This window comes from Microchirus variegatus (assembly GCF_963457635.1).
Source record: "Microchirus variegatus genome assembly, chromosome: 8".
NCBI lineage: Eukaryota > Metazoa > Chordata > Actinopteri > Pleuronectiformes > Soleidae > Microchirus > Microchirus variegatus.
The window spans coordinates 13,090,842-13,104,092 of record NC_139809.1 but is presented as its reverse complement, the minus strand read 5'-3'; the positions used below and the strand labels follow the sequence as shown (position 1 = coordinate 13,104,092).

Sequence of the window (13,251 nt, the reverse complement as noted above, 5' to 3'; positions counted from 1 at the left end):
GAGGAGGAGTAGATTCACGCAGCGAACAGAACATGATTTCTCCTGTTGATGTGTAATACCAGGCCTGCTCTATCATGGCATTCCATTAAAATGAATTGCTTCTGCTCCTTCACTGTCTCCTCCTCCCTCCTCCTCCTCTTCTTCAGGAGGAGGAATGTGTGTGGTGAGTTATTAGCGTTAAAACCAGAGCTGGCATTGATAGCAGGCTGTGTGAATGTGAAGCCTGCAGTGGCTGCTGTTTCTGCTTGTCTCGAGTCAGAGGAGGGGGGGGGGGGGGGGGGGCTTTTGAACATTCCATCGTACAGTACATCCGTGTTTAACCTGCGGTGATGGAGAACTGGATGTAGCTCTGCAGCTCAAGTATAAAGCACTGTGATATAACCTTTGATAAATAAGGACTGCTGCTTCTCTCATTCCTGTTTTTTTTCTTCCTTGTCGACCCTGATGTGCTCCTCTCATATTAATTTTTTTTTTTTTTTAAAACAATCCTCTCCACTTTGCTTTACATGCCTGAACTGATCTCTTACATTATGTTTCTAGTGCTGCAGGGATGTTATCAGGGAGCTACCACTCTTCCCCCCCCCCCATCCTGACATGTCTGTTTACAGGCAAAGCTGAAGAGTTTCGGAGGTTGAGATGATCCGAGTCATGCACTGCATGGAGGGTTTACCCCTGTCGTTTCCAGATGTACATTTGCCAAACAAACTGTAAAGAAAAACAGTTCAGATGAATCATTCAGATGAAGCAGAAATCAGAGTCAGAACCAGGTACCTTTCTGCATGGAGTTTTGCATGTTCTCCCCATGTGTGCATTGGTTTTCTCCAGGTTCTCCAGTTTCCTCCCACAGTCCTAAAACATGCTGATTAGGCAAATTGGACACTCTAAATTGACCTGTCTAGGGTGTACCACACCTTTTATGTCAGCTGGGTTTGGCACCAGCAACCCCCGCAACCCTCATGTGGAGGATGAAGCTGTAGAAGATGGATGGATGGACACAATCAGTAACTTAATTGAGACAGATTGTGCCACTAAGAGATCCTTCCTGACCAATTCTCAATAACACAAGGACATTGTATAGATAGTACCGGTGCATCCTTACAAGGGATGTTAGCAAAAGTTCTTCTTCTGTCAGTTTTATTGATGATGGACATGCGTATTTACTGCTCTACTGCCACCAATTGTTTGTGTGTAGAACTGCACACATCTGTCCACCTCCCTACTCGGATATCCTTAACTGTAAACTACCGTTCAATAATCCGGGGTCAACTATACAATTTTTTTGTGTTTTCCATTAAAAGTCACACTTTTATTCATCGAAAGAGTTGCAAAATTAACCAGCAAAACTGTTTTCAGCTGTGCTAACATCATTGCACAAGGGTTTTTCGCAGGTTTTCTAATCATCCAATAGCCTTCTAACATGATTAGTAAACACAATGTACCATTAGAACACTGGAAATAGGCCTCTATACACCTATATGTAAATATTCCTTTAAAAACCAGACGTTTGCAGCTAGAATAGTCGTTTACCACATTAACGATGTATAGAGTGTATTTCTGATTCATTTAATCTTATATTTGTTGAAAAAAAGTGCTTTTCCTTCAAAAATTAGGACATTTCTAAGTGACCCCAAACTTTGAACGCCTGTGTATGTGATGGAGTGGACGCAGCTTTCCAGTGAACTCCATTTTAACTCGATGCAAAAGTCCACCGAGACTTGAATTACAATGTAAAACTGCGGGACAATGCAAATTGGAAGTATGAAACAAATCACATGCAAATTCCAACCAGCAACACAATGTTACAGGATGAAGACCCAGCCCCTCTCTCTCTCTATCTCTCTCTCTCTCGCTCTACAATGCTTCCACTGTACTCGACTCCTCTCCAAGGCGAGATACCAAGCATTTTTTTGACTTCCCATGATGGAAGGAACTGGAAAAAGAAACACACTGTAGGAAGGATACACACACACACACACACACATGAGGATATTGGAAAGAAGTTACAACGGTCAGTGATGGTGGAGGCGGCCAGGTGATTCAGTCACATCAGGTCTGGTAGAGTTGTGGTGGAAAGAGGAGGGAAATAGCAGAAAGGCTTTGGGCCGACTGCCATGTAAGACAATGGGGCTCCTCAGAGATGGAGCTTCCTTGAATTGTGCGCACTTTCCACTCGGTGAATAAAAACAGTCCCTCAGAGGTAAGGTTGTTTTTTCCAACATGGCCCTATGAGACAGACACAGGATCTCATTAGAGTTTACAATATATGGTTCACATAAAATGAGGAGATTTAAAAATAATAATATAAAAAGTTGTGTAAAGAATTATTGGGAAAAACCCCAAATCGGTTTTTAAAGTGCAGTTTATTGCATGTAAAAGGAAATACATGGTACAAACATGACAGAAGTGCAGTGACAAAAAAGCCTGATGTGTCGATTCAGTGTTTTTTCCTCACTTCACTAATTGGAAACATAACAGTGTTTTTTATTTATAAAGATAAACTCCTAGCTTCCAAGTAACTTCAGGGGGGAAATATGGTCACAAATTATTATCATACATAGATTTGGTCACCATTTGTTGGTCTTAAACCATTTGTTTTTATAATGATTTATATTCAGAACATACTTAGGACAAAAGACCAATTTGTGGAACTGGGGAACCAAATAAATAAGAGTACAATCAAATGTAATATACCAGTGAATATGTGTTTGTTGTGTATTGAATGAAATCATCAGTGTCAGTCTGTTGTTATTCCATTCATCCAAGTCCTTTGGTTAGTCACATGAACATTCACTACGGTAATGATATTACAGACATGTCTTCTATACCTGAGCACAACGTACCGTCACATTTTTGTTTCCTTACAAGGGATTGAACAATTACTGACACAGGGTTAGCACTGACAGCGCTGTGTGAACAACATATTTTAGCAACTTAACAAAAGGCTCACCTTATATAAAAAGAAATATACCTGCTTAAGTCAATGATATTCTAAGGCTGCTCACTGTTCTGCACCAAAGTCCACAGAGATCCAAAAGATGGATGCAGCAATGGACCATATCATATAAAATAGCTTGTTTATTTTATGGACTTTGGTACAGGGAGAGAAATGACACAAACTTCAGTTTCCAGTATGCAAAGGTTGTCTAACAACAAGATAAAGTGGGGACCATATACTATAGAGATATTATAGACTTAAGAAGATATCTTTTTAGACAAATATACTGCTGGCAGAGCTTTTCTCTTCAATTCAGGAAGTTCAAACAACTGGAAGAAAATCAACCTCAAACCTGGCAAACACAGCTGCTTGTCTTAATACTGCAGGATAATGAGCATCAGTAGTTGTTGTTAGACAAAAGCAGGAAAAGGAGGCTCTTTCAAACAAACGTTGGTACTTAAGGAGTAGAATAGTGCTTAACAGACACAAGATTAATGCTTTAAAAAACTAGGACTGTCACCTGTTACCAATACAAAATGAATCTCATTAGTACAAAAATTACAAACAAACAAAAATGGAGTGGTTTTAAGGCAGAGGAGTGGTTTAGGTTTCATCCTAGCTGAGAAAAATGAGCACCAACTTTTTCTTTAACACATCTCTTCAACAGCCGTATCAGGTGCTCAATTTCATGTTAACACAAGCTCAATCCATCTGTGACCTTGCAGCTGCACAGGTGTTTGTTTCCCCCCCCTGCTCTGGTTCTAGTTTTAGCCAAACCTGTCCCGGGTTTCACAAGTGGTTGTGGCACGGATGAAGAGTAGAGTTTTGTGACCCTCCACTAAGCCATGACTTTCTTCTTGCACTCCGCGGAGCAGAAGAGGAAGCACTGCACTGCCATGAAGCGTTGGCCCACCAGGCACTTGGAACAGCCGGAGCACTTGAAGCACTGTGGCTCAGCGTGCCAGTGGTGCTCCCCGTAGGAAACCCTCTGCGCCTCAGGATCCACCGCATTCTGGCAGGCTGCGCATTTCTATGGAGGATGGAGAAGGATGTGATAGTTTTAAAAAAACACAAAAAAAATACTGTGTCTTTTCTCATTTTCATTTTAAGCACTTGTCTTCCTGGATTTTCTCAGTATATAAAGTAAAATAAACTGAAGACACGAGACGGGCGACCATGTATTCGCTGTGAGGTTTGGGATTATTTTAGGAAGCTTTTAAAAGAAAGGAAAAGTTCCCGGAACAGTTACACTGAAGGCAAATATGACACTCCATAAAAACCTGCACGGCTTTGCACAGGATTACGTTGGACAAACCATGTAAACACATGCCGAGTGTTTCACATTCTTGGATTTGGGTGGCCAGTGTTCATTTACAGCCCTTCTCAGGCATCGGTCTTACAATTAAATCTGTTACTGAGGCAGCAGGAGAAACAACAAACCTGAAGACATCAGGATTATTCGGGTATGTCAGACTTGTTTTTTTGTTTTGTTTGGGGTTTTTCTTTCAACACAATGCAAGCACAAAAAAGTTAAAGGTGCAGTCGCATATTTAGACTGCAACTTTCTCTAAAAGATTGCTCTGAATTGGCTCCATCTCCCTCAGATATTATGGATTGATGGACAATCCACACCAAAGTTAGACAATCCACAAAGTTATATATAAAATATATATTTTATTTGATGGTTTATTTCTGGCACATCCACTTTACTAGATGAATATTTAGGAGGAACTGCTCAAGTCATTCATGCTCTGATGCTACACATGATAATAGCAATTTCACTAAAGATTAATCTAATCTTGGGAAAAGATTATTAATTCTCAGAAGAAATTAGACACAATGTATGCACAGAAAAACAAGAAAAATGTTCTAGAAACCCAGTGGAAACAGAAAGTGCATCTCACCACAGCATGGTTCTTCATGTAGCAGGGTTTGCACACGGGCTTCTCGTTCTCCATGACGTAGGTCTCTCCGGCGAGGATGCAGTCACAGTCGAAGCAGCAGAAGTGCTTCAGATGCCAGTTCTGTCCCTCGGCCTGAGTGTACTCGTTACTGAAGATCAGCTGTAAAACAGAAAAGCGTCGGCTGCAGGTTAGCCGGCGTCACTAACTTCATCAAATCGCATGTGATCGCTTGCTGCGTCACCTCATCGCATCCTCCACAGCGCGGCTTCTCGCTGTCTCCGTAGTGACGTCCACAGTACAGCTTGCCCTTCTTGAAGAAATAGATCATGTCCACCAGTAGCTCCTGGCAGTTGCAGCACACGAAGCACGCCGGATGCCACAGCTTATCGTAGCCGGCGCGCTCGGCGTAGACGGCGGGCGCGCCTCGGCGCATCGGCTGCTGGCAGTGATGGCACGACTTGGAATGAGAAAAAAGTTAATTGAGAGTTAGTGAAGTAGTGGAGATAGCAGACATTTTGCATGTAGAGACACCGAATATCAGAGTTTGTTTGTGCCGTAGACAGTGTCATCGATTTCCGTTTGAAACTGCTTCCTGGTAGCCAAGAGTAGTGAAAGCAGTGCTTACAATGGGGTCAATATCAGCATGCTGTTTTTAACACCATAATGACAAGTTTAAAACAAAGTGTCCACGTTCGACTTTACATTTTGGTCTATTTTGGTTTTGTGTGTGTTGGTTTAATTTCATCCTGCACTTTTTCAACTGCTCATTTATTCCATAAAATGTCAAGCTGTGCCCGCGATGAGTTACCAAGGTCATGACAATTGTGTGGGTGTGTGTGCTAGAAACATTAAAGAAAGATTTCTTTCATCCCGTCAGTGTTAACAAAGAATTATTAATATGTACTTCCAGGACTTTTCAATAGATTTACACAAAAAGCAACATCTCCCTCACTTTGATTCCAGTTCAAAGCCAAGCAGAGCTTCTTTTGATCTGACAAAAAGGCCATTTTATCAGGAAATATTTCAACTTTCTGCCTTAGGTCTCACTCACTGGTCAGCTGCTTTCAGACGTGCACTGAAGGCCAGAGTGACCTCACCGACAAACTCGAGTCAAATTTCCGAAAAATGTTCATGTGAGCTCATGTGAGCAGGAAAATCTACTAAAAAATAAATAAAACCAAGCAAGTGGCGAATGTATGCTTGGCCCAGCTGCCACTCCTTGTCTGAATATTTGGGAAATTTTGTGTGTGAACTGGACGATCTCCTGCTTTGGTCTTCACAATGTACGCATCCAACGTTCAGTTCATGTCTATAAACAGCTGTCGAGAAAAATCCAGTCGTAAATGCAAAGATGTGTGGTCACTGCAGACGGGAACAGAATGGGGTTATGAAGTAATAAGATACAAAAGAAAGAGAGAGTGGAGGTGGATCAAATTCAAAGAGAATCTGCAGAAACACAGAAAGACTGAGCATGGAGAAAGGAAAATAAATTAAACTTCAGCTGTGACACAAGAGCCTGTGTGAATCGTAATCAAATCACTATGCTTCACTCTGTCAAAAATGGGCTTATGGCTCCCTCTAGTGTCCAGTTTAAGCAGCTTTTCAAAACACTGCACCACACGTAACCAAAATTCTGGATTTTATATTGCTTATGACAGCAGTTGTAGACATGAAATGAACAGGAATAATTCATATATAATAAATATAAACATCTTACAAAGTTCTGTTGTGGTAGTCCAGATTGCTGAGCTCCGGGGACGCCCATGGCTCCAGCAGTAGCAGCAGTACCCATGGCTCCTCCAGCAGATCCAGGTCCAGTCCCAGCACCCCCAGCTCCTACTCCTAATCGAGGTCCACCCATTGGTCCAACACCACCACGGCTTGCAGCCCCTGGCCCAGATCCAGCATGAGAACCACCAACTCCTGCTCTTAACCCAACCCCTTGACCATCAGCACCGACACCAGCTTGTGGGCCAAAGCCTGCGCCACCAGCACCAGGTGTAGCTCCAACCCCGACCCCTCCACCCTGCCCTCCTGCCCGAACCAGAGCCATCTCCTCAGGCAGCAAAACGTCTCCGATCCCCAGGGCCTCGTCCTTGTATTTGCGGACATACTGCTCCATTTGCTTGACTTCGGCGGGACTCAGTTCGTGGCACTTGGACGGGTCCTGGTCATGCTCCGGCAGCTGCTGAGCCATCTGCTGCCGACGGTAGGCAGCTCCCTCTGTCCCGGCCACCGGGCGTTTCTCTGGTGGGAGCAGCTGAATGTACTGCGCTGCCTGGAAGTCAGACAGGAGAAAGTGAAATATTTTTGTTCAAACAGGACGAAAGGAAGGTCAGAGATGAGAAAAGGTTCAAAACAGGGGTTGGTACAGATGCAGCACCAGACTAAACAAAGAAAGATACGAGAGCTTTTTAGACTGGGAAAGTTAATTCTTGGCAAAAGGGAGTGGAGAAAAAAAATAAGTCTGACAAACCAAAACATACCTTAAAAGATGTGCTTAAACTTAATCTGAATTTACAAAGAAAAACTGTCACTGCAACTTACCAGATACCTATTAGCTATTGGTGGTGCCCACTCATAGGTAACAGACTGCATCGGCACGTCCTTGTGAACTGGCGTCACATTGGCTGCTGTGGTACTGACAGAGACAGGCACCCTGTTAGCCTTTAGTGGTGTGACACTTGCTGGTGCAGGCTTAACCAGAGCTTGAGCTTGAGCTTGAGCTTGAGCTTGAGCTTGGGCTTGGGCTTGGGCTTGAGCTTGAGCTTGAGCTTGAGCTTGAGCCAGAGCTCTGTTGGGTGCTGCTGTGCCTGCAGATGCTCCAGCAGGCTGTGCAGAGCCAGCGGTGGCAGACGGTGGCACAACAGTGGACGAAGCGCTCGGTGGTATGATGTGAGCGGTAGAAAGAGCGGGCAGTTTGATGGCCATCGAGCTGCCCTTGTAGCCGGGGATGCCGTCGGTCTTCAACTTGGCGATGAGGCCAGTGTATTTCGTGTCCTCGAACAACTTGCCGACCTTCTTGTTCTCCTCCGAGTTCATCACCACGTTGTGCTCCGTGATGCCACATTTGCAGTTTCGGCAGATTTTCCTGTAGAGAAGACAGACACAGGAAAATATTTATGGATTTCTGATATTAACTGAGATGCAGTCTTCTCCAAACAGTGTATTCTATCATTTTACATTTAAAGGTGAAGTAAGTAGTTTATAGTGCCATCTAGAGGAAAGGATTTGTATTTAAGTTTTAAACAAACAACAGTGTCAGTCTGCAACTATGCTGTAATAAACCAACACTGAGTGTTAGCTGCACATATCTGCTCTCTGCACAGGCCTCAACACAGCTTGCTCCATGTTTTCAGAGCAACTATTTCACAATTTATGACATGCGTCAACTTGACCGGGTGCAGAAACTACAACCAGGCAAATGTCCTTTGAATGTGTGAAGCAGCACAACCTCTCATTAAATCTGTGTAGGTAAGAACACACAGCAGTGACGACAACATCCACGTTCCAGAAATGTCTTAACATTTGTAATATAATCAATTTCAAACAGCCTGTTATTTGGTGAAAGTTGAGGAGAAGCACCTGGCTCTGCTTTAACTGCCCTGTGAGATACTTTTGACTCTCATAAACTGTTGCATTAAAGCGATAGTTGTGTTTATATGAAGTTTGGTCGGATGAGGTAATGGTGCACAGCCAGTGCTAACTACAATGAGATGAGACCATTGCTCTCACTGACTCAGTGACTGAGAGCAGGGACATGGAAATACAGATGTTAACCACTTATTCACCTAATAAAATCTACACCGGCCTATGCCTACTTTATCTTAAGAATTTAACTCATTTTTAAAAGAAAGCCTTTTCCAACATGTGCATGAAACCCATTCACTCATCTTCACCACAGTCCATTGAGCAAATCAATTGTTATACATCACAGCACAAAGGAGTTCTATCCGCAGATACTTTACTTCGAAAGTGTTATTTTGTGACTTCAGTGTTCACCTCAAACATCAGTTTCTTCAGGTTTATCAGTGTTTTTTTTCCCTCGAAAACAAAGAGCCTGTTTGTCTGCTGCTATCTCGTTTGGTAAGTTTTTTGGCAACTTTTTGTTAAGTGTATAAAATATACACTTGTCCCTGCTGAGAGTCATGTTTTCAGTGGGAACAATCCTCCAAGTGTTTAGCTGGTTTGTCAGCCCTGACTTTGAGAAAAAGACCTACAGGATGTAAACAAAGTTTTGTGCTGTATGAATTGAAACAGGGCAATGGCACAGTTAGTACAGTCTGACTGTAATAATACACCATTCTCTCACTGGCAAACCTTTCAAACTTGAGCCTTTGTGCTGCTGCTGTGAGGAGTATAAAAGCACCTGGTGATGTCTTCAAGAAAACTAGACAAGTGTGGATAATTGATGTGACAGAACACCATTTTACTTAAATACAGTGACAGACACAGGGTAAAGTAGGCTGGGAACACAGTACTGAATATACACTGTCCCAAAACCCAGTGTCTACCCACACATTCACTGCGTGTGAGGCTGTAGACTCACTGTGTGGCTGGTCTAAGCTTCCAATTATAGTAAGTTATGACAGTAAGTGAGTCTGCTCTTAGCTCTAATCAGACCTACAGTTATCTACAGCAGACTCACTCTGTGCCCATAATTTCCACCATTGTCATCACATTTGTTAACAATAAGCCATTCGGACATGGAGCGCAGCTGTTCTCGTGAGCAGCATGTTCCCATTAGGCCCATGACTCCTGCTGCTACACAATATTTTCAACAAACAAAAGAGGAAAGTGATGTTATTGGCTAGTCTGGGAGCATGCATGGGCATTTTTTTGATTTCCCTTTATTCAGTCCAGGGACACTGTGCAAAATAAGTATGTCACGGCTCATTGTCTCATATGAACATGTCTGCCAAGTGTCCAATAAAACCCGTGTGTATTGTCACGTGAAACTCAGAGATATGCTCAAGAGACAAATGACGCATATGTTCTTTGTCTCAACACAGGAAGTCAAGGGGTGGGGGGGCTGCGAAATTGGATATCCACACCGTATTTCTCACATGATGCTATGCTGGAGAAAGAAAAAAATGGACCGTACCTCCAAAAATGCAACTCGAAGCCTTCGCACTTGTCTTTGCATTTCAAACAGGCTGCTCCGGCGCCGAGCTCGTGGCCCAGGGTCATCTGTCAACAGAGGAGCACATGTGATCAAAAGTGACATCACTGTTTCGGTTTAACCAAGGAATGAATGGACACGCTGGGTTTTCTTTGTGCAGGATGTCCCACATAAGGATGGAAGGAAATAACAATACATGTGTTATGGATTAATTGTGAGTTGTCTGTATGTTGTTGCTGTGATGGACTGGTGACCTAGAATTACCTCATAAGTGTTTGTTGTTTTCTGTCAATGAAAAGTTTGAAGCCACAATTTCTTGGTTCCTTTTAACTTTTACTCAAGAGCAAAATCAGTCTTTTATCAAGATAATTATCAGATGTATATCACCCAACCATATGGAAAAAGAGATTGTATTCACTTCACTGCTCACAATCACCCTGTCCTGACTTCCATGATTCAAACAGAGCAATTATATATGTTGTATAAGTAACAGCTGTGCTTTCCCTGCTAAAATGCTGTGGAGAAAGACCCACACAATCCCTTATTCTCCTCTTAAGATTTATTTCAGCAACACTTCTTAAAACAAACTTCCAGCTACCTCCTTAAAGACATAAAGAAGCTCAGTTGTTCTTTGTTGCTCTCGCCTTCTTGACTTCAGTGTCGAATAATGCTCGTGTCCATCTCAAAGCATTTTATTGCCTCTTGAGACCATATATGGTCAACTATTCAATGATGCTGTCGTGCCGTGTGGGACCCAGAAGCAGCAGCCACCCCTGCTGTGAAAAGAGATGTGCGTGACTGACCCCAAAAAATAACTCAGTAAAGAGGAATGCAGACATTACTCTTTGTTTCTCCTTGTACTTGAGGTTCCATCATGGCGTCCATGGCAGAGTGAGACTTCCTCCCCCCTGAGAGTCGCTGACAAAAGCTACTTAAAACACCGTGATTTGCAGTGACAATAAAAATAGCTAATGCATTAGTATTCCTCAGAGAAACTGAACATGCACTTTAGTTCTTTTACTTCTGTAGACTAAGTTCAGATTACTGCATTTGATGTTTTTTGTGAAACTGGCAGGGAGAACAATAATCAGATTAGAAACACAGTATACCTGGGAATAAATCCAAAATTTGGTATGATAATAATATCAATCCTTAATCCTTCTATCCATGTGTGATGATAACATTTCCATTAGTAGCCATAGTTTTATGGACAGAGACATTTTCAGACTTGTGTTAACACTTCAAATCTTGCACCTGGACCTTCAGTGTTGCAGGAAATTTGGGGATTCAAAGTGCTCACGAGTTGTGGAGGTCTAAATATTTATACTGGGAAGAGCGATGATGACTGGTCATTTTGGGCTGATGTCACAGTCACAGCATCCAAGTTAGCGCTGATGAGTGACTGCAAAGAGGTTATTCAGACACAAAGTCTGTAGTTCACAGTCAAATGAGTCACTTTCATGAAGTCATTTAAGTGCAGCAGGCCACCGGCTGCTGTGTGTGTGTGTGTGTGTGTGTGTGTGTGTGTGTGTGTGTGTGTGTGTGTGTGTGTGTGTGTGTGTGTGTGTGTGTGTGTGTGTGTGTGTGTGTGTGTGTGTGTGAACATCAAATGAAAAACATCAGATAAGTTCTGTGGTGAGCAAGTATCTAAGAGGAGTAAACAAGACGTTAACAAAAAAGGGAACTAAACATCTATGATAATGTTCATGTTGAACTAGCTGCCAAACAACTGAAGATTAAAGCTCTTTCTGTTCAATCAGCTGCACATCCTGAGGGATATTCCTGAAGAGACACACATTTAAGAAGCTAAAATCAGAAAACATATCTCTTTTTTTATCAGTTATTTATGAGATGTGTTGTTTTTAAATTAGCCTGTGAAGCTCAAGACAGATACACACATCTGTGGAAATATCTGTTGCAACCCTAACTTTCACTGAGGCTGTATCTTCCTGACTCACCACTGCTGTGAACACTTCTTTAAAAGATCTTTGCAAGCTCCACCTAACTTTTACTGACAGTGTCCCTGCATCTTAAGCAATAATTTGTATTTTTTACACAAATTATAAATGCAGGCTTGACTAAAGCAAAAGTGACAATACGTTAAGAGTAATAGCTCATTGAGTGATTGATTCTGCAGCTTCACATACCACTCTAACCACGTTATAACCATCTGTTGTGTGCTCCCCTCCATTGCTTCCAGCAATCTGCAGGTCTAAGCACGAATCAGGCAAACTGAGATGACGACATGACACAATCAATAACCAAGGAAAAATAAATAGTGCCTGTAACCAATACATGGGCAACCAAGAGACATTATTTTTCACCCATGTACCTACACATTAATGAAGATGCTAAGCTACAATTATTAAAGGGACATGTTTAAAGGGACAGTTACAACGTGGTTGTATGACTGTATTGTGTGTGTGCACCCCCTGCACACTTTAAACATGGCTGCCAACAGGGACACAATGAAAAACAGATTTGTGTTTACACTAGTTTTACCAGTTAAGAAAAGGCTCACCTCATAAAATCTTTACTTACTTAAGTTTACAACACCTTAAAAACATATATGCTCATAATCTCCCCTTTAGACATTGTTTTCTAATTGGAAAATGAAGTTTAAACCACTCACTCTCCCACACCAGGGTCCATAGAGAAATTTAGCGTTTTAAGCTAACAGTTTTAAGTCTTTTAGCTAAGCTAACACGAGTTGCTGGTGTACTGCTGCTTTATTTGGTAAGTTTATGTCACTTGGGTTAATGTCAATGAAGATGAAACAACAAGGACACTAAAATAAGTAACATATTTGAATTTCCTGACAGAGACAGAAGTGTGTCAACAACTCCTAGGAGCTGTGATGTAAAATCTCAACTTTTCTCAATGGACTTTGGTGCAGACTGACACAGCGACACATGTAAACTTCCCCCAAGTTTTAAACTTGTAGGGCATTTTTTTTTTCATTTTAAAAATATAAATTTCAGTTATTTTTATTTTGTGAATTTTAAATAAACATGGAAACCCATTTACAGTAACTTTAGTGGCCACCTGCACTGTGCTCGGCACACCTTCTCTCAGGGCGTTCTCGAGGTGGCTAGAGATACAGACGGAGAACATTGAGAGGGAAACACCTACCTTCTTCACTTCCTTCTCTATCTCCATTTTCTTGTGTGTCGGCGCGACGTAGACGAAGCGAACAAGAGACTTTATCCTCCCGTAAAAAGAACTGTCAGGAAACACAATTCTGAAATAAGACAACGACACGGGCCGGTCCACTCTCTGCTCTCTCTCCG

General features: G+C 42.2%; 1 protein-coding gene across 1 annotated transcript; it reads right to left on the bottom strand.

The window, feature by feature from the left end:
• Positions 1 to 3,376: 3,376 nt before the first annotated feature.
• On the bottom strand, positions 3,377 to 13,212 carry tes (testis derived transcript (3 LIM domains)). Its single transcript, XM_083893776.1, has 7 exons — positions 13,094 to 13,212; positions 9,944 to 10,029; positions 7,387 to 7,930; positions 6,557 to 7,117; positions 5,081 to 5,296; positions 4,840 to 4,998; positions 3,377 to 3,965 (listed from the first exon to the last, which is right to left on the bottom strand). Exons 1-7 carry the CDS (start codon positions 13,118 to 13,120, stop codon positions 3,774 to 3,776), a joined length of 1,785 nt encoding a protein of 594 aa, XP_083749902.1. The 5' UTR covers positions 13,121 to 13,212; the 3' UTR covers positions 3,377 to 3,773.
• Positions 13,213 to 13,251: the final 39 nt, after the last annotated feature.